Consider the following 24,709-nt stretch of genomic DNA (forward strand, 5'->3'; position numbering starts at 1 on the left):
ACTTTCTACTGAGGAAGAACACATAGAAGCAGGAGCCTAAAAGGAAGGTTTGGGGTTACATAAATGTCATAGCTAGTCAGATAGGCACTAAACATTTATTAAGTACCTACTATGTTGCAGGCACTGTGCTAAGTGCTAGGGACACCAGGAAAAGGCAATGGACAGTGTTCTTGAGGAACTCACAATAAAGTGGGGAAAGCCCTCAAACATAAAGCACAGAGAACTTACATTCTTGGTTCTACTGCGAATCAGAAGTCTCGGGAGGATCTCAGAGTTCCTCAGGGTCATCATCACTAGTATCAGTTAGATTATATCTTGGATGAATTAGGAGGATTAGTTCTGTATTGTAAGAAAGGTATTTTATACGCCTTAAACTGCTAGTGAAACTATTCTGAGAGAGTTCAGTTAAACAAATATTAAGTACTCACTATACACATCATAGCATGCAGGTTAGGTGCTGGTGATATAAGAGATTGCCCTGATGTCTCTGGCTTTTAGGAGCATATGTACATATTTCTATATCTTAATGCTATATTTTATTTTTACATTGCCTAGATTTCCTCAGTATTCCTCCTCTCTCCCTCCTTCTCTCCCTGCCTCCCTCCCTGGGGGTAATCCCTTATGAGAATATTTGTTTTTTGTTTTAAAGAGAAAGAAAAGACAAAAATTGCACCAAACTGATTAGCATCTTTCATATAACACCAGATTTTTCCATTCCACACCTTTGGATCCACATGTCTGTAAAGGAGTCTTGAGGTAAATTCTCACAGCTCTTCCTTGGGGGTCAAGCTTGCTCTTTATAATTCCATAACCTTCAGATTCAATGATTTTATGGTGGTTGTTTGTTCCATTTACATTCTTGCTGTCATTTTCCCAGTTGTGTTTTGCATCAGTTCATAGAAATCTATCCATGTTTCTTTGTATTCGTCATGCTTGTCCTTTCTTATAGCAGAGTAGATTTCCATTATATTCATGAATTTGTTTAGTTATTGTCCAGTTAGTGGGCACCCATTTTGTTTCCAGTTCTTTAGAGGAGTTTTTATTCTTAAGGAGACTGGGTAAGGGGAGAGGGAGATGCCACATATGAAGATGAATGTAAAGTAAAATAGAGTGTGATAGATGCAAAGAGAGGATGGGGCAGAGTTCCATTGAACAGAAAGCTCGATAAATAGCTTTCCCATATATTTGTTCCCATCAGATAGCAAAACCTTATCAATGAGAGTTCTATTGCATTGTTAAATCTGGTCAAAGAGCAGAATATATTTTCTGCTGGGCAGAGCTTATGAGTTTGCTACCTGGACCACGAATCTCTTTCATAATCTCCCCCAATAAATGGTCATCCAGACTCTGCTTGAATGTGTCTAGTCATGGGGAACTCACTATTTTATGATACTTCTTTCCAGTTTTGGATAGCTCTTATTATTGGGAGGTTCTGTGTATAAGATAGACAAAGCATTTATCAGGTGCTAATAATGTGTCATTCGCTGCATTGAGCACTGGGTATATTAACTAGAAATCCACCCAGAACCAGTCTTCTCCCTCTTAAACATAAACATATTTGATGTCAGAGATTGTGTCTCTGCTTTGCCAGGGCTGAAAATCATGGGGTGGCAATTTTGTGCTTATCACAAATCAGTAGTGCCAGAAAAAATCAGAAGGAAAGGCCACCTGACATGTATACACAGGAAGTAAAAATCTCTAGGGTTTCCCTGGAGATATGGGTGGTAGAAAGACCATTGCACTTAAAATCATGTATTCTAAGTCATAGTACTAGTTCTGCTGCTTACTAGCTGAGTGTACTGGGGCAAGTTACTTTGCTTCTCTGATTCTCAGTTTTCCCAGCTCTAAAATGGGGATAATTACACTTCTACTAACTTGCAGGAGAGTATTTATAAAGAGTTAAAATGAATAGAATAATGAGATGCTTTTATTGTAGAATCAGAGAATGTCAGAGCCCAAAGGAACCTTAGAGAGACTATCTTGTTCAACTCTTCTATTGTACAAATGAGGAAATTTATATCAAAAGAAATTATGTGACTTGCCCAGGATCCTACATTGAGGGCTTTCTTTTCTTTTCTTTTTTTACAATGCTATTTTAATACTCTGGTTTAAGCCTCACAGGAATAAAAACACTGGAAGAAGGTAGTTAGTTCCCTTATCCTCAGGAGTGCCCTGGAGGAAAGCAAGGCTACCAGGGCAGAAGAATGCACAGAAGGAAACCACTGCAGACGCAGAGTGAAGGGAATGCCATTGCTTCTGAGACCTACAGTGGGCATTGTAGGAGGAGGAACAAGCATGATGGGACTGGTTCCAGGCACATGGTTAATGGTTAAGAGAGATGGTTGTGAGCCATAGAGTTACTTGGGTTCTTCCTTCTTCTCCTTGGCTTTTTCCTTTTTCTGCTTCTCTTACATGATCTGTGAGTTCCTCTGCTTTCAGACAGTGGCAGAGAGCCCGCCATCCTGGTGTTTTCCATTGCCTGAGTTGCTTTCTTTCTCATGTTTTGGTGTGCATGCTAATGCTGATTTCCATGAGTCGTGGTGGTGGTAGCAGTTATCCATATATTTTGTGTGTGTGTGTATGTGTGTGTGTGTGTGTGTGTGTGTGTGTGCATGTAGGTGGACAGGGGAGAAGCAATCAATTAAAACCTGGTCCCTAGGAAATTGGACCACTCTTTCCCATAGGGTATGGCCACACAACCTTGGCAGAATCAGATGTGTATATGAGGAAAGAAAGATTGAAAGGAATTGAACTTGTTGGGGGTAGTAGTGGTGTGTGCTGGGGTAGACAGAGGTTGATTAGGTTTTATATAAGAAAAAGGATATAGCATGGTACAGAAGAAAGATGACTGCCTTCAGTCAGAGGACTTGCGTTTGAATCCTGCCTCTTTCACTTAGTACCAGTATGAGTCTGAGCAAGACATTGAACATATCTGGGACTCACCATCTTTATAGATAAAATGGCAGGTTGGACCAGATGTCTTCTGAGGTTCTTTCTAGCTCTCAATCTATGATCCTGTGAACTTCTTAACAATTAGAACTATCCAAAAGTGAAGTGGACAGCCTTGGGAGATAGCAGGTTTCCAGTTATTAGAGTCAGAAATCATAATAATAGCTTGCATTCATTGATAGTGCTTTAGGGTTTAGAAAACACTTTATCCATGTTATGTCGTTTGACCTTCCCAACAACCCTGTGAGATAGGTGCTATTATTATCTCCCTTTTAACAGATGAAACGAATGAGGCATAGAGAGGTTAAGTGATATGCCCAGGGAAGCACAGCTGATGGGTGTCTGAGTTGAACACTCTGTTCACTAAGGTGCTTAGCTATCTTCAAGATCATCTAGGGACAGGAGGTGACCACTGTTCATATGCACATTGCTTAGAAGACCTCTGTGTGCCTTTCTAACTTCGAGGTTCTGTGATTTTGGTTCTGTAAAAGAGGGAAGGATCTGAGATTAGCCTTCAAGACTCTGTATGTGGGAGAAAACAGAAGCCCTTCCGTAGCCATAAATTATAATTGTAATTGCATCTTGGAACTCTGTTGACATTAACCAAATGTTCTAGCTTTGATCTGGTTATAACACTGAGTTCCCATCATGAGATGATATCCACACTATGGCAGTGGGCTATGGTTATGGCCTGTGGGTCTCACACCCTGTCAATATTTCAGAATTGCGTTCTGGCGACTCAAGATGCAGGGTAAAAGGAAATAAAGAGCTACCTTTGAAATTTAGTGAAGCTAAATAATGGTGACACAAATAAATCCACTATGACAAGCAATCAAGAAATACTTGTAGTATTAGAAATCCCTTTCTGCTTTGTAGTATCAATCAACAAACATTTGTTAAGTACCTCCTATATTTTGGTGCTTTGCTAGGTACTGGGGTCATAGGATAATAGATCAGAAACTGGAAGGGCTCTCCAAAGGCCATGTGCAAGACTCGTATTTCGCAGATGAGGAAACTAATGCCCAGGAAAGTCATGAAGACAGGAAAACATCATAGAAGGCATTTGAACTCAGGTTCTCTAAAACTAGATCTAGTGCCCTTTCCATTGTAGTGTGCTAGGGATACAAAAACAAAAATAAGACTCTACCTTCAAGGAATGTACAGTTTATAATTTTGTTTATGCACATGTCTTCTCTTTCCTACTGGATTTCACACTCTGTGTACAGAATATATACAGACATATGCACATACACACAGAGGATATATATATATATAGTATATATATACATATGTATATGTATAATACATATACCCATAGAGGATATGTATATATGTATGTGTATAAAGGCATACATATAAATATGTGTGTATATACACATGTATGTATATATCATATGTATGTGTGTTTATACATACATACACAAATATAAATATATCTTATAAATATTGACCAAGTACCTACTGTGTGCAAGATACTATGTCAGGCACTGGGAGAGTTACAAAGTATAGTAGAAAATGGGCTGGTAGAGACTTGAGAGGTTGGATTAGGTGAACCTTAATGTTACATTTACGAAAACGGAGGATGGCGGGTGAGGTAGAGATGAGGAATGAGGTGGCTGCCAGTTTTTCTCACAGGGTAAGAGAAGGCAAAGAAAGAGGAAAAAAGCTGGATTTTTACATAAGACTTTCTCATAGACGATAGCTTTTAGTAACTACTGTTTACATTAGGGCTTTGGCAGGAATCGGCTAATTCTGGAACAAAAACTGCTGAATTACATTGTGAGAAAAAGCAGGGAAAGCCTCAGAAAGAAGTAGGAAAGCCTGGTTTAGGAGTCTCCAACCAAAGAGGCGCCCAGGTGCGTGACCAGACCTGGTAGATACATACAGGAAACAGCCATTTCAGTGTGATGGCTAACCATGAGGAGTTGCAGAAAGATGGTGAAAAAGCCAAAGAACTCCATTGTAGCAAGTGTGGAAGATGAGAGGAATTTTCCAGGTTGCTGCAGAGTGTGTGCTGTCTATGTTTCTGCCAGTGGCAAAAAACAGCTACATTAATACAATGCAGGTTGGCTTCCTTACTAGCATAGGCGAAAGGGCTACCAGAATCTATCTTTACTCTTCAAAGTATCAGGAAGAATGAAATGTTCCATGAACCACTTGAAGCATTTCTTAACATTCTTTTAGAGAGAAAAGAAAGAAAAAATAATCTGAGAAGGTGGATGAAAAATGCCATTGTCACCATTATTTAGCCCTACTGAATTTCAAAGGTGGCCCCTTACTTTCTTCTGTTCTGTGACTTGAGTCACCAGGACTCAACTCTGTGGCAAGAGGTTAGAAGATGGAAGACTGTGACCTCATGCTCCGTAGAATTATGAATAGGTTTCAGAAGGCAATCAGAAGGAATGTCTTTTAGTCTTGGACAGAGAAAGAAGACATGAGTCCTGGTAATTGGTGACTTTTTGTTGAGGGTTACCAAGGTGTTCTGTAATAAAGATGAATACTGTCTTCTTCGGTCTGTATCTCAGGAATAATTGAGAACCACTCAGGACTTGACTGAATGCTTGGCACATAGGAAGCACTTAAGGCTACCCATTTCTTGATAGAGTTTCACTTAACTGTGCATGCATATTACAAGACCTTTTCTCTTTTCTTTTGCTACTTGTGGGGGTGGGGAAGAGGTTGAAGGGGAGATTGCGATAGCTTAGCAACGACAGAAAAAGAAGGAAAACCATATTTTTAAAAGTAGAGAGAAGAGAGCAAAAGGAAGGCTGGAAAAGCACAGATAAGCAGGATGACTATAAAAGCTATGGGTTGAATTTATTATTTATGTACTCTAAAAAGCAAGCTCTACATAATAGAGACCAACAGTTTCATGGATAATCTTCCTTTCTTTTTCTTCTGTGTATAAGGAAGCAGCCATTTTATTTGGTGTTTGTTAAATACAATTTTTAAAAAAAAAAAAATTAGTGAGTGCCTAGTAAATGCATTTTTCATCTAAAGACTATCTTTGCCCTTGAGGAACTTACATTCATTTCTTTTCACAGTGCTAATACCTTTTATTTTGTTTTTCCCCTCTCAGACTTAGCCTTTATTTTCTCCCTCATTTCACTACACATTCTTAAAAAAGTATATGTTAACATTTTACAAGTTACTTTCAAAGCTGTGCTGCTTATCTGTGTTTCTTTCTGAACTTCTTTTCTTTACTGTACACTTAGAAAAGTGTTAGAATAATCTTTTCTTTTAGCATCACTATTTCTAACTACATTGTTCCCCTGACACTTTTCTTACCTAATTAACTGAAAAGAAAACCCTCATAACAAAATAAGCATAGTCAAACAAAATGAATCCACACCATGGCCATGTACACAATTATGCATCTATCACTTCTCTATCAGGAGATGGGTGACGTGCTTTATCACAGGTTCTGTAGCGATATACATGGTCGTTCGTTGCTTCGATCAGAGTTAAGTCCTTCAAAGTTCTTTTTCTACAAGTCTGTTGCCTTGATTCTGCTGGCTTCACTCTTCATCAATTCAATACTATCCAGGATTCTCTGAACTTGTGTTTTTCATCATTTGTTGTGGCACAATAATAATATATCACATTCATATTCCACAATTTATTCAGCCATTTTCCAATTGTCTGAGAGGAAATCTAAGGTACCACCTTATCCTTGTTATTTACTTTTCATTTCCTTTCCCTTTTTAATCCCCTCTTCAGGACCAGGAAGGTTGTTTTGTTTGTGACTATTCTTTGATCAGTTTTATCGTCTCTTTTAATTGCTCCCCCCATCATTTCTTGTTGCCCTGTTTAGTTTAATATATATCGATACCAAACCATGTGTTCAACTTTCCTTTGTCCATTTCAGATGAGACTGAATTTCATCTGATGCTTGCCCCTAGCCCTTAGTCAGTGTTTGCATACTCATCTTCTCATCCTAATTATGAGAAATATCAAGTTCTACCTTCTTTTTCCCCTATCTACACTGGCATATTCTTTTTTACCCTTCTTTCATCCCCTCCTCCTGAAATTCTTACAATCAATTCACCCCTAGGACTTCAGTTTTCTTATTTACCTTCCTCAGTTACAAAACATTAGGGTCCTAAAAAGATACCATTGCTTTCCCTCCCTCAGAATATTAGCATGCTATCATCATGAAGCTCCTTCTTGTCCCTCAAATCAATTGTCTTATTACATGTATTTGGACTCATATATTTGTATTTCAAAGTTCATATTTAACTCTACTGGCTTTTCATCAGGAATGCTTAAAATCCTCTATTCCTTTAAAAATTCATTTTTCCTCCTCTAGGATTATATTCAGCCTTGCAGAATATCTTTATTCTTGGTTGCAAGCCCAACTCTCTTTAACTTTTGGAATATTGTATTCCAAGATCTCTTCTGGTTTTAATTAGAAACATCTAGGTCTTGTGTGATCTTGACTCTAGCTCCTTAGTACTTGAACTACTTCTTTCTGTGATTTAATGTGAGAGCTCTGGATTATGGCTATGACATTCCTGGAACTTCTCCTTTTTGGGGTCCCTATAGTTGATTAACGGAGTCATTCTATTTTTACTTTGCCCTTTGTTTTTAATACACATATACACATATGAGAGAGAATCTCATAACCTAGATGCAATATATAAGTATAATATATGTGTGTATGTATGTGTATATGTATACATATACACATACATACACACATATATGTAGCTTTTATTTGTAATTTCTTGAAATATTGTATTCAGGTTGCTTTTTTTTCAAAATAATGTGGTTTTCAGGGATTCCAATGATTCTTAGAGTATCTCTCCTTGACCTATTTTCCATGTCAGTTAAAAATATTTTTTTCTATATTTTGTTTTTGTTTTAATATTTCTTAGTGTCTTACAGAGTCACAAATTTCTCTTTGATCTATTCTAGTTTTCAGGGATTCCATTTCTTGGGTAAGATTCATCACTTTGTCTTTTGAGCTACTTATTCTCCTTCCAGTTCTTTTTACAAGACTTCATTTCTTCTAGGTATTCAAGTAGTCCTTGGGGAAAATGTAATTTTTCTGTTTGATTTCTCTGCTTGCAGTTGTAATGGAGTTAGATTTGTAATAATTTTTCTACTGGTTTAGTTGGGCCTTTGTACCTGGATCACATTTTTGGGTGGGGTGGTCAGCTTTGCTTGGATTTGCCCTGGATCCACTGGGTTCTTGCACTGACTTCTACCTCCTGGAGTTCAACTCCCTTGGATCTTTGAGATTTAGAGTATTGAGTCTTGGGGCCCTTTCTCGAGTCTCAGAATAGAGTGTTAGATACTTCTGAGCCCCTAGGCCTAGACTGTTCTGTTCTGAGTAGCATCATGATCTCAGTCACTTTGGGACTTCCAGTATTCTACCCCGAGGCTTTCTCAGGTAAGCTTTCCGCTTTTGTTGCCTCCCCACACAGAACGTTACAGGTTTGAGGTGTCCCTGGACATCACTGTGATTTTGCAAGACTATATTCTGGCTTTGGTGGGGAGGTCGGGGGTGTGCTTTTCTATTGCCTGAGGATTTCCAGTTAACTATTTATGAAGTTTATGTGTGAAGGACTGTAGTTTCTCATTAGATATATTGATTATTATTCAGTTTAGTGCAAGTGTCAAGGTTTTGCTGGAGGAGGCATGTGGGAGCCAGGCAGCTGGCATCCTGATCAGGTAGCCATCTTGGCAGGAAGTCTAAGGAGCTTACATCTTACTGGTGAAGATAACATAAGTAAGGGAGTGGTGACCAAGGAAGGGCTCATTGTTCCAAAAGTTGCAAAGATGGTGTGTAGGGGCAAAGGAGAGTAGGAAGACTAGCAGAATTAGTTTGATTATGTATGCTTCCTGGCTTCAGAACTGGAGGTAAGGTGAAAACAGAGAGAGGAAAGAAACATCCATTTGTCCATCCATCTGTCCCTCCCTCCATCCATCTGTCCATCCGTCCATCCGTCCATCCGTCCATCTGTCCATCTGTCTGTTTGTCTATCTATTTATCCAGCTAGGTGGTGCAGTGGATAGTGTGCCAGGCTGGGGTATAGGAGGATCTGAGTTAAAACCTGGCTTCAGACAGTTACTAGCTGTTTGACCCTGGGCAAGTCACTTAACCCTGTTTGCCTCAGTTTCCTCATGTGTAAAATGACCTGGAGAAGGACATGACAAACCAGTTTAGTGTCTTTGCCATGAAAACCCCAAATGGGGTTTCAAAGAAGAGTTTCAAATGACTCAACAACAATATTTAATTTTTATCTCCCCATTAGAATGTGCGTTCCTTGAGGGCAAAGACTATTTCTGCTTATCTGTGTAAGCCCTGGCCTTACCTCTTACTTACTTACATAGTAAATGACTAATAAATGCTTCAGTGTGTTCATCCTTTGTCACCAAAGAAGACCCTGCCATCAGAGAAATGATGGCATGACTTGCACTTGACTTTGTTTTGAGGGAGGGAGGACTGTGCAGGTCACCAGCCTCACTTCTCCTCCAGAGCCATCTGAATCCAGTGACCAGATATTCATCAGGATGACTGGAGATGACCCAGGATGAGGCAATTGGGGTTGAGTGACTTGCCCAAGGTCACACAGCTGGTGAGTGTCCAGTGTCTGAGGTGAGATTTGAACTCAGGTCCTCCTGACTTCTGCACTGGTGCTCTATCCACTGCACCGCCTAGCTGACCCTGAATAGAGGCTTACTGATTGACTGAAATAGACATATGTGCATAATAATAATAATATATTTATATAGCGCTTTAAAGTTTGAAAATGCTTTACAAATATGATGTCATTTTATTCTCACCAAAACTCTGGTGGTAGATGCTGAATATTTCCATTTTTACAGATATAAAAATAGATACAAGATGATTTTGAGGAGAAGGTAAGAGTAGCTTGGGGCATCAGGACAAGCAGAAGATTATGTTTGAGCTCAGTCTTCCAGGAACCTACAGCTTCTAGGAGATGCAGGTGAGAAGGGAGTGTATTCCAGGCATGAGGAATGAAGTGCTGTATATGAGAAACAGCAAGATGTTCAATCACTGTGGACCCCAGTGTGCTTGAGGGAAAGAAATTTTAAAAAGTCATTGCTAGGGATTGTGAAGTCCTGGAAAAGAAACTGGAGATATTAGGACCATGGGTTTTTTTTTAAAATCATAGTAAAAGGTTTAGATTTAGAAGGGGAAGGCAACAAATAATGACTGGTTAAGAAAACGGTGTTTGAGAACAGGATTTTGATTTCTAGAAGATGCTTAGAAGTAGGAATGATGAGCTCTTGGCCAAGAATGAAGGAGGAAGACCCATAAAATATATATTTGCATGGAGATTTGTGTATATGATCAGGAGGGCATTCAACCTGAAAATGCAGGTGAGATGGGAAGAGAGGCAAGAAGGAAGCAAAAACTGTCCGCATATATCTGCTAAGGCAGAGACCATCCAGAGCAGCAGATGAAGTTCAATTCAATCCAATTCAATGAACATTTACTATGTACCAGTCACTGTGCTAAGCATTGGGGTTACACCAAGGAAAAGGAAAGACAAGCTCTCAAGGATGTTACAATCTAATGGGGGAACTTGGGGGAGGGGATTACAATCTAACGGGAGAACACAAAAGGAACTTGCAAGGGAGAGGGTGTGGGTTGATGTTCCATGGAGTGGAAACCAAGCAGAGTCATTGATAGAAAAGGAAATTACCTAGAAAGTTCTGAGCCATCAATAAAGGAGTGTTTTGAAAAGGAGTTGATTCCTCCTCCCTCCAGCCCTATAGTCAGGGGGGAGTGGCAACTGAGGAAGTTGAGATGTTGACTATCAAATTTTGAGTCAACCAGTATATTGATGAGATTTCAGCTAATCAGCTTATCCTAGGGGAGGCATGATATTCTGTGGAGTTGGTACTGGCAGAGTCACTGATGAACAATTGAGAGGAGGAAGTAGAAAATGATATAGGAAAAAATAGCTGCCAACATTTATATGGCATCTACTATGTTCCAAACACTGCACTAAGCACTTCATTATTGTATTTGATCCTTATAACATCCCTGGGAGGTTGGTGCTACTATTATTCTAGCTTTTTGTAGGTGTGAAAACTGAGCCAAACATAAGTTAAGTGACTTGCCCAGGGTCACACAGCTAATATGTATGTGAGGTGGATTTAAACTCAGGAAAATAAGTCTTCCCTAATTCCAGGTCCAGCACTCTATCCACTGTGCCATCTAATTGAATGAAGAAAATTAGTAATTCCCAGGAGGCAGTATTCAAGAAGAGATGAAGTAATAAACTATATATTTGCATATAGACATATGAGGCTATCAGAGTTATGTTTGACAGAAGAAGGTAATTACTATTACTACTGGGAAGGAGATCAGGGTGGTATCATTTCCTCTAGTGGGTTTCTTGTCCTGAGATGCTTAGAGGGACTAGTGTGGGATCCATAGAAGAGGAAATAGAGAGCATTTGTTCAGGGCTGACTCTAGGCTCAGAGTAGATAGGCCCAAGGATAAAATACACTACCTTTTAGGTTATACAACCAAGGTCCATAGGATAGGCAAGATGGCAGAAATTAGGAAGGCATTCATTCTAACTGGCAATGAAGACAATGTATGTGACTCAACCTATGGATGATGCAGCACTTAGGAAGTTCCAGTTATTTCATCCACTCAGATGCCTCCCTAATCTCTTTCCGTATTCCTAAACCCTTCCCTGAATTTTTTTCTCATATTTCTAGGTGATAGTGGTGGACATTCTAGGTGGATATTCCTGGGTACTGAAAACTCAAGTGGTCTTAAACTGAGCTCATTGTCTTTCCTCAAGGACTGTCCCACTTCCCAACTTCCTACTTCTGTAGATGACACTGCCCACCTCCCAGTCACCCAAACTGGACACTGTGGAGTCATCTTTAACTATTAGCCCGCTGTCACTCATCTCTCCAATAAGTTGACAAGTCTTGCCAATTCTATCTCCACAATATCTCTCAAATATGCCTCTTCTATGCCAGGTATTCTTAAATGTTTCTTTGTTTCTTTGTTTCTTTCTTTCTTTCTCTCTTCCTTCCTTTCTTTTTCTTTCTTTTATTCATTCATTTTTTTCTCTCTTTCTTTCTCATGGTCCCTCTTGGTAGTATGGCAAAAAACTTCTCAGAACAATTTTTTTAAAATGAGATGAGTAATGAAACCAGTGAAGCCAATTAAATTAAAATACAGTCATCAAAATATTTTTAAAAATCAAATAAGTCCATAGATCCCAAGTTAAGAACCCCTCTCCTAGGACTTATCACTTGAACAGAACCTTCAGAAAAGAAATTATCCTAAGAAGAAGTGAGGGAAGAGTGCATTTGAGGCATAGGGAGCAGCTGGGTTCACAAGAAAGAAGGTGAGAGGTTCATTGTCAAGTTTGGGGAACAGAAAGTAGGGCCAGTTTGACTGGACCATAGAATTTATGGTGGCTTTTCTCTAACTCAGACATTCTTTACCTTTTTGTATCCTGGACCTGTTTGGCAATCTGGTGAACAGCATGGATGTTTTCTCAGAACAATTCTACATTTACAAAATGAAGCAAAGAAAATCAATTATGTTGAAAGTCATCAAAATATTTTTGAAAAAGGCAAGTTTATAGATCCCAAGTTACAAACCCTTTCTCTATATTCACATATCTATCACAATAGTTCAGGAGCTCAACCCTTCTCGCCTCGTTTTAGCATCTTTTGGGAAAGCCACAAGCAACCTGGACTGTCTTTCCCTTCCTATCCACCACTGATACTGCAGCTTGAGTCATTTTTCTAGTGCACCCATTTGATCATCAATTCTAGTGCCTCACCAGTGTCTCCCTAGTTTTATGTCATTCCATTTTATTGAATACTTCTCTATAACACCATTACAACCAATTATTGTTAATTCTCTATGTGTGACCCTTGCTAAATATTAAGAAATCTTGTAAGACCTTTCTGTTTAAGATTCTATGAACGTTATTCATGAAATCTGCCTTTGAGATCATTCGATTCAATCCTTTATTTCACAAATGAGGAACCTGTTGCTAAGAGAGATTTACTTATTTAAGAAGCATTTATTAAGCCCTTACTGTGTACACAGTATGCTAGGTGCTGAGAGAGAGGGAAAAAAAGTTGAGATAAGAAAAAGGCCGTTCTGTCCTGTAGTTTAAATCACTTGCCCAAGGTTCTTTCCAGCTGTTCCTTTGATGTATTATTTGATGGGTCGGTGATTTTTGCTCTAAAAAAAACATTCTAAGATAAAAATAGAGCCTTCCAGTTATTTTCTTGGAGAATTTGGAAGCAGAGTCATGATAAAAAAAAATTCCAACGAAAAACTGACACAGGGTGAGTGATCTCAGGGAATTCTCTCTGGGTGGAATCAACAAAGGGATTTAAAAATCTCAGTACAATACAGTGAATAAGGGCCCCTCAACCAGAGACATGTCAGCAATTTATTGATCTGCTCTCCTGGCTTCTTATTTTCTGAGTGCAGTTTCTAGACAGATGCTTTTCCACCACCACCCCTCCTTCTGTAAGAAGTTCAACCCACCCACAGCCTGGCTGTTGTCATCAAGAGAGTTTCTACCTGGGATTAGCACTGACCTCTTTCAGGGAGCAAGGATTACACCCTCTTATCTTTCTTATTTCTTTTTTAATGGACAAATCTAGTAGAATAGCTGGAACAGGTTTTTCTCTGTTTTGTTGAGCTAAAGATGTTTCTTCTTTTCCTTCCTTCCCTTCCTCCTCTTCTTCCCCCGCTTCTCTCTCTGACAGTTCTTATCCTACTACGGGACCTTGCCATTTGAAATGCTCTATTTTTCTTCCTGTTTTATTTTTTCAGCTCACCCTGCATCCTTCCCCCTTTATGGCTCATGCAAAAGCCCTCTATAATTCTTGGCTTTCTTTTGGGAGTGACATAAGCATCTTAAAAAAAAAAAAACAGTGTCTGGCAGCATTCCATTGGGGTATTATGCAACATTAGAATTATAATGTCAGGGCTGGAAGGGACCTTAGAAGATAGAACATAGACTTTTGGAGCTAGAAGGGATGTTAGGATATAGACCTTAGAATATTAGAGTTGGAAGAAATCTTAGAACATGGAATTTTAGAACTTTTAAAGGACGTTAAAACATTTAATGATAGAAAATGGAACTGGACTAGGTTGTCTCTAAAAACAATTCTCTCATTTTAATAGCAGGAAACTGAGACTCCATGAAATGACTAGCCCATGGTCACATTACTCTGGACTCTGGACTGTGGAATAGGACCCAGAACTCAGGTTTACCAGTGCCCTAGCCAATATTCTTTCTATGCTGTTACACAATTAATTTAGAAATTGATGAGAAGTTTATCTGTGGAATCTGAATTGCTTACATTTGTAAAGTGATTAGAAGTCACAGTGGAAGGCTAATCTGTATTTAAAAGGATATGCTTTCTTAGAATTATAGAAACAGAATTTGAAGGAACCTTGGTGGTTAAAGTGATACTCCCTGACCTGTAGGGAGATTACCTTTCCAACACCATGCATGACAAGTAGTTGATATTTTGTACTTGAAGATCAGCAGCTGGAACTTGGGACCTTTCAAGATAACTCATTCCATGGTTGTATCCTATTAATTGTTAAGAAGTACTTCCTGGTATAACCAGGCAGTGGTGCTATCAGGTAGGGTTGATATATAAGATGAAGCACTTCTCTCTCTGAGATAGCTCTTACCCATGGAGAAATAAAACAGTCACTTTTTTCCAACGACTCCTAAACAAAACTGGCTTATTGTGTGTGTGTGTGTGTGTGTGTGTGTGTGTGTGTGTGTGTATGTGTATGGTTTATGTCTCTACTTTGTCTCTCACTTAAGTAGTCCAAAGATTTACATCTGCTTCTGAGAGAGGTCAACTGGCAGGGGAGGGAAAATTATTCAAAGTTACTTGCTTATAAGAAAAAAAAAGAAGTTTGTTTGCCAAGTCTCCACTACCACTTAAACCTGCTTGTCCATAGGGTTAATGCTTGGTCCAGAGCCATGTGATTTAATCTTTTGCTACTATTCAAGAGTTTCAACTGGTTATTAATAAATAAACACTATAAGGTTGTTTGTCATGTACCTCAAACCCTCAGCCAAGAAAAATGCCTTTCAGAGCAGAACTTGAACCTTGATCCTTTGGGTATCTCTGCATAACGATACCGAACATTGTTTCTTTGGTGCTTTAGTCACCCGGATTGCTTTTTGAGTTGTATGTTTCCTTATTTTCAATCCAGATCACTCCTTTATATCAAATAGGCCAGCTTTTCTGCTAATAAAAATAGTTCATTCATGATTATTTCCCTTCAAGTGTCTGGGGTTACATCTCCCAGAAACCAAACTCCAAAAGTCAGCTAGATTCCTCCCCAGGGTTTGTAATTTTGCAGTTCCTTGCAAAATCAGCTGTAATACACTTGACATCTGGAATTTTACAAAACAGCATCAGCACAAATATTAGCACTTAGAACAAAGATGATTATCCTAAGCCTCTGGCACCTCAAGGTGCCATTCATAGCAAATGTAAGTCATCAATACAATAGATATATGCGAACAGTGTAAAAGCATTGCTTGACAGGCTGATTCACTGACTTGAAGTCTAAATTACATTTAGCATATAATGCGTACTCATGATATAGCTGTAGCTAGCTACATGCAATCTATACATATCCATAGAACACAATCAGGTTTGTGTAATAGCAAGCAGAAGTAAAGCATTGGTAACATTAGTAAGCCTACAAAATAATAACATATGCAAAACTGGCAACATTTGTTCAAAGTAACAATACCACACATTTTCTCACTTTTCCCTGGTGCTCCTCCTTATTCTTCCTCTTTGAAAGGAAAAACTACATTGTGTCTAAGACTTCATCTCCCAGAAACCCTTTCAAGCTAGGAACTTATTTCCAAAGTTGTTACATGGGTATTGAACTGACTAGTTGGCCCTTTGAAGGGTTAATTCCAATCAAATAATCAGCCAGGAAGCATTGTTTAAATGCTTACTCTGTGTTAGGTACTGTGCTAAGTCTGGGAATGCTCTAAATGAAACAGTCCCTTCCCTCAAGGTCCCTAGAACAAGTAGGGGAAGTTTGTTTTCCATCTGGCTCCCTTTTCTCCTTTCAGTGTCTATAGTTCCCAGATGAGAAGGGTTCTCATACTACCTATCCTTCCATCTCTCTGCTCAGCACTATTTTTTCTGCTAAGTTCTGATATTATCATGTTCCTTAAGCCTGTCACCTCTCACTGATCAGTCCTCTCCAGATCTTTGTTTAGGTGACTGGAACTGATGTTATAGATCATTTTGTCCTAGGGTGTTAATAGCTAATGCTGGCTGAATTCCCCCAGCATCTTCTAGGTATCAACTCTTCATGTTTGTCGGCATTATCTTGTGTGTGTGTGTGTGTGTGTGTGTGTGTGTGTGTGTGTGTGTATGGGGGGAGAGGGAGAGAGAGGGGGAGAGAGAGAGAGAAAGAGAGAGAGAGAGAGAGAGAGAAAGAATTCCTTCACTCAGAAATCTTGAGTGCTCCCAGTTGCCTCTGGAGGAAAGGTCCAACTTCTCTACCTCTCATTCAAGGCCTTTCAAAATCTGGAAAGAGTCTACTTTTCCAGCCATAGTTTATATTTCTTCCCCCTATGCACTCTGCATACTCAGTATACTGGATGATTCTCTGTATCCAAAAAGTACACTAAACTCTTTGCGTGCATGTCTTTGATCAAACAATTCCCAGGATCATGCTGGGAAGCAACCTTGTACGGTGGAAACTTCACTAACTTAGGAACCAGAAGATTTGGGTTCTATACTTAGCTCTCCTTTATCTGAATCTCAGTACTGCTTTACAAATATAAGCATTGTCCAAGACAATCTCCAAGATTCCTTTCAGCTGAAATTCTGTGTCCAGAGGTCCCTTCTAGACCTAACATTCTTACAAAATCAGGTCACTACAGTGAACAATATTGTGCTCTAAGTAGACTACAGAATTTCAGAACAAGGCCTATATAAGTCCTGAGTGGGATCAGGGAAGGCTTCCTGGAGTAGGTGGTCTTTGATCTGAACTTTAAAGGGTGAAATACATGAGGTGGAATAGCTAATAATAACAGTTAGCTTTTATTTGTTAAGGTTTGCGAAGTATTTTATGCATGTCATTCTCACAACAACCCTGTGAGGTAGGGGCAATTATTGGCCCCCATTTTATAGATGAGAAAACAGACAGAGAGAGGTTAAAGTGACTTAGTATCACACAGGTAGGGTCTGAGTCATATTGAACTTAGGTCATTGTGACTCCAAGTCTGGCACTCTAGCCATTATGCCACTTACCTAAATTTCATAGGATTTAGATCTGGTTGCAACATTGAAAATTCTCCATTTTATTTTACATGTAAGTAAAGTGAGAATTGAAGTAATTAGGTGCCTTGCCCAGTTCCTTGAACTTAGCCTCCACTGACTGGTATTACAGCAGAGATGATCCAGGTCCTGGTGGAATCTATTTTAAATGTGTTAAGAAATCTCATGTTTTTTCAGTTAAATTCACTTTGATTAAGCTCCTACTATTTGCAGAGCAGTATGAGATATGGAAAAGTCTGGTAGGGTGTGTAGAAGGAGGATACAATTACATTAGGTGCAATCTCTATCATCAGGGCATTTACAGTCTATGATGTGACTTGTGTACAGAATAAACATATAACACAGAGCAGGGTATGGACAAACATAAAAATGGTACAGGATGTTATGACATCATAGCTGTGGAGGCAACATGGAAGGCTTTGTGTAGGAAGTGGCATTGAGCGGGCCTTGAATCATGGCTAGCATTTCAGTTGGCAGAATTGGGGAGCAAGTGTATTGCAGATTTAGGGAATGCCTTGAATGAGTCATAGAGAATATGTCCAACTCTTTGCTAGGCACATTTTAGGAATAAGAATAATAATAAAGATTCAGTGTTTGCCTCTATGGTTGGGGAGAAAAGATATTCATGCATCAAATAAAGCATGAGGCTCCACTACAAGAGAAATCACAAGGTATTAAGTTTCAAAGAAGGGGAGACTGCTTTAGATTGTGGTGGTTCAGGGAAGGCATTCTGGAAGAGATACAACTTGAGCTGGGCTGTGAAGAATGGGCTGGGTCATTGTGTAGAATCTTTTGCTCCCCCCCATTTCCACTCCTAACTCTCCTCTCTGCCTTGTGTCTCTCCCCATTCCAATACATCCTTCATGCAGCTGCCAAAATAATCTTCCTAATGCACAGGTCTGATCACGTCATTCCCCTATTCAAAAAATCTAATTGCCTATCAGATTAAAAAATGGAAGAATGATGCATTCTAGGCTCTTTTAGTCTGGTGGTATTCTGCTCTAGTCAGACCACATCTGGAATCCTGAAGACCGTGTTCAGTCTGGGTACCATATTTTAGGAAATTGTAGCCTGTGCAAAGGAAGGTGTCTGGGATGAGAGGGGGACTGATGGCCATTTTCTGTAATGCTCATTGGAAGGAACTGGGATATTCAGCCAGGAAGAGGAGACTGTCATGTGATAGAAGGGTCTACTTCACCCCAAAAGAAAGAATTAGGAGCTTTGGGTAGAAGTTGCAGGCTGTAAGGAAACCCTTTCTAATAATTAGAGCTTCCTATTAATTAGGCTACTTTGGGAGGGAAAGAGGGAATTTCTTTTCACTGGAGCTTTTTAAGGAGAAGTTGGCTGACTACTTATCATGTACATTATAGAAAGGATTCTCATTCAGGTAGGAGTCTGAAGGTGATCTGAGATTCTATGATGCTTAATGACAAAATAGAAACTTTTCAACCTGGAATTCTGGGAACTCTTCAATCTGACTCCAACAAATTTCATCTTCCAGATTTATTTTATACTACTTTCTATTACCATAGTCTGTGCTTCTGGCAATCCAGACTCCCAATCTTGTCCTTTCCCATCCTATCATCAGACTTTGATAACATTCAATCTCAATGTCTGGGACTAGCTTCCCTCATGTCTCTACTTATTGACATCTTCAAATATGATCTTTTCCTTGAAGCCTTCTGATCATTCCACATAAAAGTGGTCCATCCTTAGTCAACTAGAATTTATTAAGTGCCTACTATGTGACAGGAACACTGCTAAGGCAATGGCAGTCCTTGTTCTCAAATATCTCAGAATTTGATGGGGAAGACAACATGCAGGTATCTATACACAAACAAGGTCTCTCTCTCTCTCTCTCTCTCTCTCTCTCTCTCTCCCCTAAATGTTGGGGGCGGTAATCTCAGAGGGAAGGTTTTGAGATTAAGGAGGGTTAGGAGAGGCGCCAATACAAGAGAGATCACAAGATGTTAAGTTTCAAAGAAGGGGAGACTTCTTATAGAAGGTAGGATTTCCGTTGAGACCTGAAGGAAGGCAGGGAAACCAGGAGACAAGAGATGAGGAGAGTGTTCCAGGTATGTAGAGTATAGGCAGTGAAAGTGATCAGTCACATGGAATATCATATGAAAGGAAAGATAAAGATGAAGCAGCCAGTATTGTTTAATTGCAGAGTAGGTATGTGGTCTCTCTCTCTCTCTCTCTCTCTCTCTCTCTCTCTCTCTCTCTCTCTCTCTCTCTCTCTCTCCCTCTCTCCATCTGTGTAAATACAGTGTAAGAAGACTGGATAGGTAAGAAGGAGTTGAGTTATGAAGGGCTGTGAAAGCCAAACACAGGATTTTATGTTTGATCCTGGAGGAAATAGGGAGCCATGGGAATTTATTAAATAGGGGGTTGATGTGGTCAGATAAGTAGGAAGGAAACCGGGAGAGCAGCATCAAAAAGTCTTTGAGAGAAGAGAACACCAAGGAGAAGAAAGTGTGTGCTTAATAAGGTTTTTATTTCTATTACATTTATCCGTATCCTTGCTCAATGCCTTATTCCTCCAATGGAATATAGGTTTCGTGAGAAAGAAAATATCCTTTTTCATCTTTGTATCTCTCCTAGTACTAAGCACAGTTAGTAGAGCATTTCTAATTAATGTTTGTTAAATTACATTGAGTTTTGAAGGTGGAATGGTAGTAGATGGGCGGGGGGTGGGGGTGGGGAGAAGAACTGGAAAAAAAATAGAACCCCTGCCTAAGCCATATAGAAAGCTGGAGCCATGGAAATGTACAAGCCATTTTACTATTTCTAACCATTCTCAGCCGCTGTGATACCATCCAGCCTATCTTAGAAGATATTAAACTCACATTCTTTTGGCTGGATGGACTTAGAAAGATCCTCATTGGCAGTGGTGTTAAATTCAAATAAAAAAAGGAATCGGTAACTGTACATAAGGATTCCTTCAGGCTACACGTTGACTTCAAAAACTGCGTATTAAAATGATCTCTGTTCTAGTGTATTTTTATTTATTTTGTTAAATATTTCTTATGTTTTAATCTAGAGTTCAGCCTATACTCAGGAGTGTTGCTGACCACAGCATGATTGACACTTCTGTTCATAGCTATGCTTTGACCACTGTGGTATGAAAGTCAGAGCACATGGGTTGTTGGGAATCTGGAGACCTTAACTTGGATTCTAGCTCTGTTTCTATCACTAACTTTCCGTGCTACTCTGGATACACCATTACCTTTATCTAGGACTCAGTCTTAGCTTCTGTGAAATGAGCACATATTTGATTGGATGATCTTTAAGGGCCCATTCATCTCTAACAGCCTTCATTCTTGTGTGGTAACGTTTTATAGTCTAAAGCATCCTCTAGTTCTGATGTTCTATGAATCCATGATGCCTTAATTCCAAGAGTCATGGAAAAACCTTCTTGATCTAGATCAGTACTCATGAATGACTTCAAAGTATATGAAGGTAGATAGGTGTAACAAGGCAGATGTGTACGAAGTACCTGTTTTATCCTCCACAAATTGAGTTTGAAGACCTGGGTCTATTTCCTATAGTCTATAGCCTAATGATAAACCTTTACACAAAAGTGTTTAGAACACTTTTGTACCCATGATCCGTTTCCAACAGCCTTTTGTGTTTGAGGCATAGCTTAGTGGGATTTTTTTTTTTTTTTTGGCTGAATGGACTTGGGAAGACCGTCATTGCCAGTGGTGTTAGACTCAGATAGAAAAAGGAACCACTAAATTATATGTAAGGATTCCTGCAGACTACACATTGACTTAAAAAGACCACATAACCAGAAACCCTCACATGCTCTAGTTTCTGTGGTTTCACAGTCTTCATCTGCCAGCGGAGGCTGTTGGGGTAGATGCCCTCTGCAATCTTTGCTAGTAACTACATTCTGTGATCTGTGTTCCACCGTTCTGTGTTTTTAGGAATGTTCCAGTTCTCTTTTCTGTTTTGATGTTCTATGTGTTAAGGCATCTTCCAACTATAACATTTTATGTTCCACTGCAGTATTCTATGCTCTAAGGTCTCTTCTTATGCTAACATTCCATTCTAAGGGTCCTTTCAACATTTTATGTTACAAGGACCATTTTAGTGCTGATATTCTACACTCTTTTAAAAATTCGGGCTTCTGTTAGTTGGGCATAACAAGTTTGTTGAATCATAGACCAGGAACATAAGTTGGGAGGAACATGCATGAATGACTGGCATTTTTTCCAGTGGGGGAAATTGGTGTCATTAGGAGTTAGTCCACGAATAGACACCTGGGGGCTCGTTTTGATGTTTGGGAAATAATAGGTATTATTCACAACGGTTTCATTTTTTTGTTGTTGAAAAAAAAGGTTGCAATTTGGATTTTTGTTATTGCTAAGGTTCTGTTTTTTAATTTATTTTGGCTGAGGCCCTGGAACCTTGCAGAGGTAATTTTCTTCTTAGAAAATATACCCACATACTCTCACTTAGTGAAAAGTTTTTTTTTTCTTTCTGCTGAACAGCTCTGTTAATGTAACGGCTTCATTGGAATGGGAATTGCAATTTGCTCATTGTAGTGCATGGGAGCATTTTGAAGACTTGGGTTGTAATTTGCCAGAAATGGAGTTCCACCACATTGGCATTTTCTGTATATGGCTATTGCTGGATTTAGGTCAAGAAGAAATGTGGTGTTTTGTGTATATTCAAGGTAGCAATCAGAGAGTTAGAGAATATTAGAATTTTAAGTGAGATCAGACCTTAGAATATTAGATCTGGAAGTAGCATTAGAACATAGAATGTTAGAATTGGAAGCGGCTTCCCAGACTAGAACCAAATTCTGTCCTCTTTGAGCAAGGACTTTTCCTTTGATTTTAGCTCTTTTCCATATCCTACTCCTGATCCCCATTAAAACTTAGGTCATTTACTCTCTCTTTCAAGGATGAAAGCTTCTGATCTGAGATACTAATTAATACTAAGCACCATGTATTTCCTCTAGTACATAGCACCATGGTTTGCATGTGGACACAATATTTATTGATTGTCCAAATTTAGAGATCATTTATGTTGCTTTTTCTATTTTTTCTATTTTCTTTTTATTTGTTCAAAGGCAATCTGGTTTCACTTTACCTATAAGTTATTGAGATCATTTATATCTGCGTACAGTATATTAACTCACTGCATATAGTAAGTATATATATGTATATGACAATATATTAGCAGTGATTGGTGTTGGAATTCTCTAGAAAGGGGATTCCACCACATCACTTGCTATTTGTGTGACCTTTAACTTGTTATTTTGGAGACAAAGTAACTGTGGTAAGATCAAAGATTGTTAGAGTCAGAAGGTACCTAGAAGAAGAATAGGGTGTAAAGTAGTCATTCTGTGAAATCAAGGACCATGACTTAGGGATGATGAAAGACATTGACCTTCCCTGAAATCAAGGCAGCAGTGTGGCATAGCAGAAAGAGCGCTGGTCCTTCTGTCAGAGCATCTGTGTTTAAATCCCATTCTGATGATTACTTACCTGTAGGACTGTGGGCAAATCAAATGACCTCTCTTGACCTTGGTCTGCTCAATTGTAAAATGAGAGATTTGGACTAGATGGCCTGTAAGGTCCCTTCCAGTCTAAATCTAGGATCCTACAATCACCTACTATGTGCAGGCACATGTAGGGATGTAGAGAAGCACTTTTGTAGTTTATTGTAAGCTCTTTGAAAGTAGGGTCTGAGATGCACTCACTTGAAACCTAGCAGTACCTTACTTGTACCTAGCAGTACAAGACATCAAGTGCCATGTGAATGGTACAGATTATAAAGAGTAGGTGAATGCACAAAAGGAAGAATGCCATAGGTGGGAATGAGGATAGTAATGAAAGCAAAGATCCAGTATGGAGAATAAATTCATAGGAAATGGAAGCTCCCTCTCTGGCTGTGATATGGGCATGAGAGTGGGGAAATGAGGCTCAAAAGAGAGGCTAGAGCTAGATTGGATTGGATCTGTAGAATATCAAGCTGAGGGATTTGGATGCTCTTTCCTAGGCTGTTGGGGTGTCATGGAAACATTTTTGAGTAGCGGGGTTGAGTGTACAGAACCGAAAACAATACTCTGGATGTGGTCTGAATAATGCAGAGGACAGCAGAATGATCACCTATAGGAAATGGAATGTTCATCCTCTTCCTGAACAGTTGGACTTACCAACAGAGACACCTGTCACTGAGCACTAGTTACTAGCCAATCAGAAACATATGGACCCCAAACAGGGTAGTTGATGGATTTATTCAGGAACAAAATTGAATTGAAATAAACCTTTTGGGAATATTCCCAACTGCTGATCTGCTGGTTGCCTTTTGCCCCTCTTTTTCTTAAACATAAAAGGGGAGAATCATAGAATGAGGGTGCTGCAAGGAATTTGTGAATATAAATTATTAGAGCAGGAAAGAGCTTGGAGGCAGGTATGCTATAATGGAGAGAGTATTGAATTTGGAGCCAGAATATTAGCTAAGTGACCTTGAGAAAGTCACTTTCCTCCTCAGGTCTCAGTTTCCTCATATATAAAATCTGTCAGTTGTATTTATCTTGAAGGCTTCTTCCAGTTTTACATTCCCTAACCTTAGAAAGTAGAATGTTGGAACTAGAAGAGAACCCAGACCTCAGATAGGAGTAGTAGTAGTAGTAGTAATAGTAGTAGTAGTAGTGATAGATAGCATTTAAGTAGTGTTTTAAGGTTTGCAAAGCACTTTACAAATATGAGCTCATTTTATCCTCATAAAATCCTTGGGGGGCAGATACTATTATCATCTCCATAATACAGATGAAGAAACTCATTTGCCTAGGGTCACAGCTAGTAAGTGCCAGATTTGAACTCAAGACTTCTTCACTCCAGGCCCAGTATTCTATTCACTGAATCCCGTAGCTGCCCTCCTTTTATAGATGAAGATATTGAGACCTGGCAAAGTGACATATTTTGTCTAAGTTTGTGTAATAAGCTAGCAGTAGAATTTTTCTTTTTAGCAGACCCAGGTGTCCTGATCCCAGGCAGGTCTAAGCTGCTTCTACTGTTCTCCTCTGCTATCTGGCTGGCATCTATGGTAAAAAGCCTCCCTCCACCTTTTTTTTTTTTTTTTTTTTTAGAACTCCTCTGATCCAAGACCCATTCACATTTGAAACCTTCACACAGATTCAGAGAAAGTTATGCTGAGGGAGCCTCAGGCATTCTCTGTTTTTATGGTTTCCCATAGCTCTGCTATTTCAGATCATATTAGCCTGAAACAGTGAGGTCTTGTTCTCCTCCTTGACTCTTGCACAGAGTCCTAGTGTTGGTGTCCTGACCTGTTAGGGATAAAAAGGGACCATCAGGATGTTTGGTTTAACCTCTCTGCCTGGGGGTAATTCTAGACAAATACCAGACTGACCTCAGTCTACCTGGCTTGCCCACTGTCCTGTCTCCACTAGGCACTACTT

General features: G+C 39.3%; 2 protein-coding genes across 2 annotated transcripts in view; one reads left to right on the forward strand and one right to left on the reverse strand.

The window, feature by feature from the left end:
- Positions 1–2,357: 2,357 nt before the first annotated feature.
- Positions 2,358–2,561, reverse strand: LOC140502285 (small EDRK-rich factor 2-like). Its single transcript, XM_072606553.1, is given in 1 exon segment — positions 2,358–2,561. A coding segment is annotated over 1 exon segment (204 nt).
- Positions 2,562–4,531: 1,970 nt separating this feature from the next.
- KCNK9 (potassium two pore domain channel subfamily K member 9) overlaps positions 4,532–24,709 on the forward strand; it is a 162,872-nt gene continuing 142,694 nt past the window's right edge. The window contains exon 1 of the mRNA XM_072606554.1: positions 4,532–4,538. Coding sequence (XP_072462655.1) covers positions 4,532–4,538 — 7 coding nt within the window. The remainder of the gene's footprint in view (positions 4,539–24,709) is intronic.

This window comes from Notamacropus eugenii, chromosome 4 (genome assembly GCF_028372415.1).
Source record: "Notamacropus eugenii isolate mMacEug1 chromosome 4, mMacEug1.pri_v2, whole genome shotgun sequence".
NCBI classification, from domain to species: Eukaryota; Metazoa; Chordata; class Mammalia; order Diprotodontia; family Macropodidae; genus Notamacropus; species Notamacropus eugenii.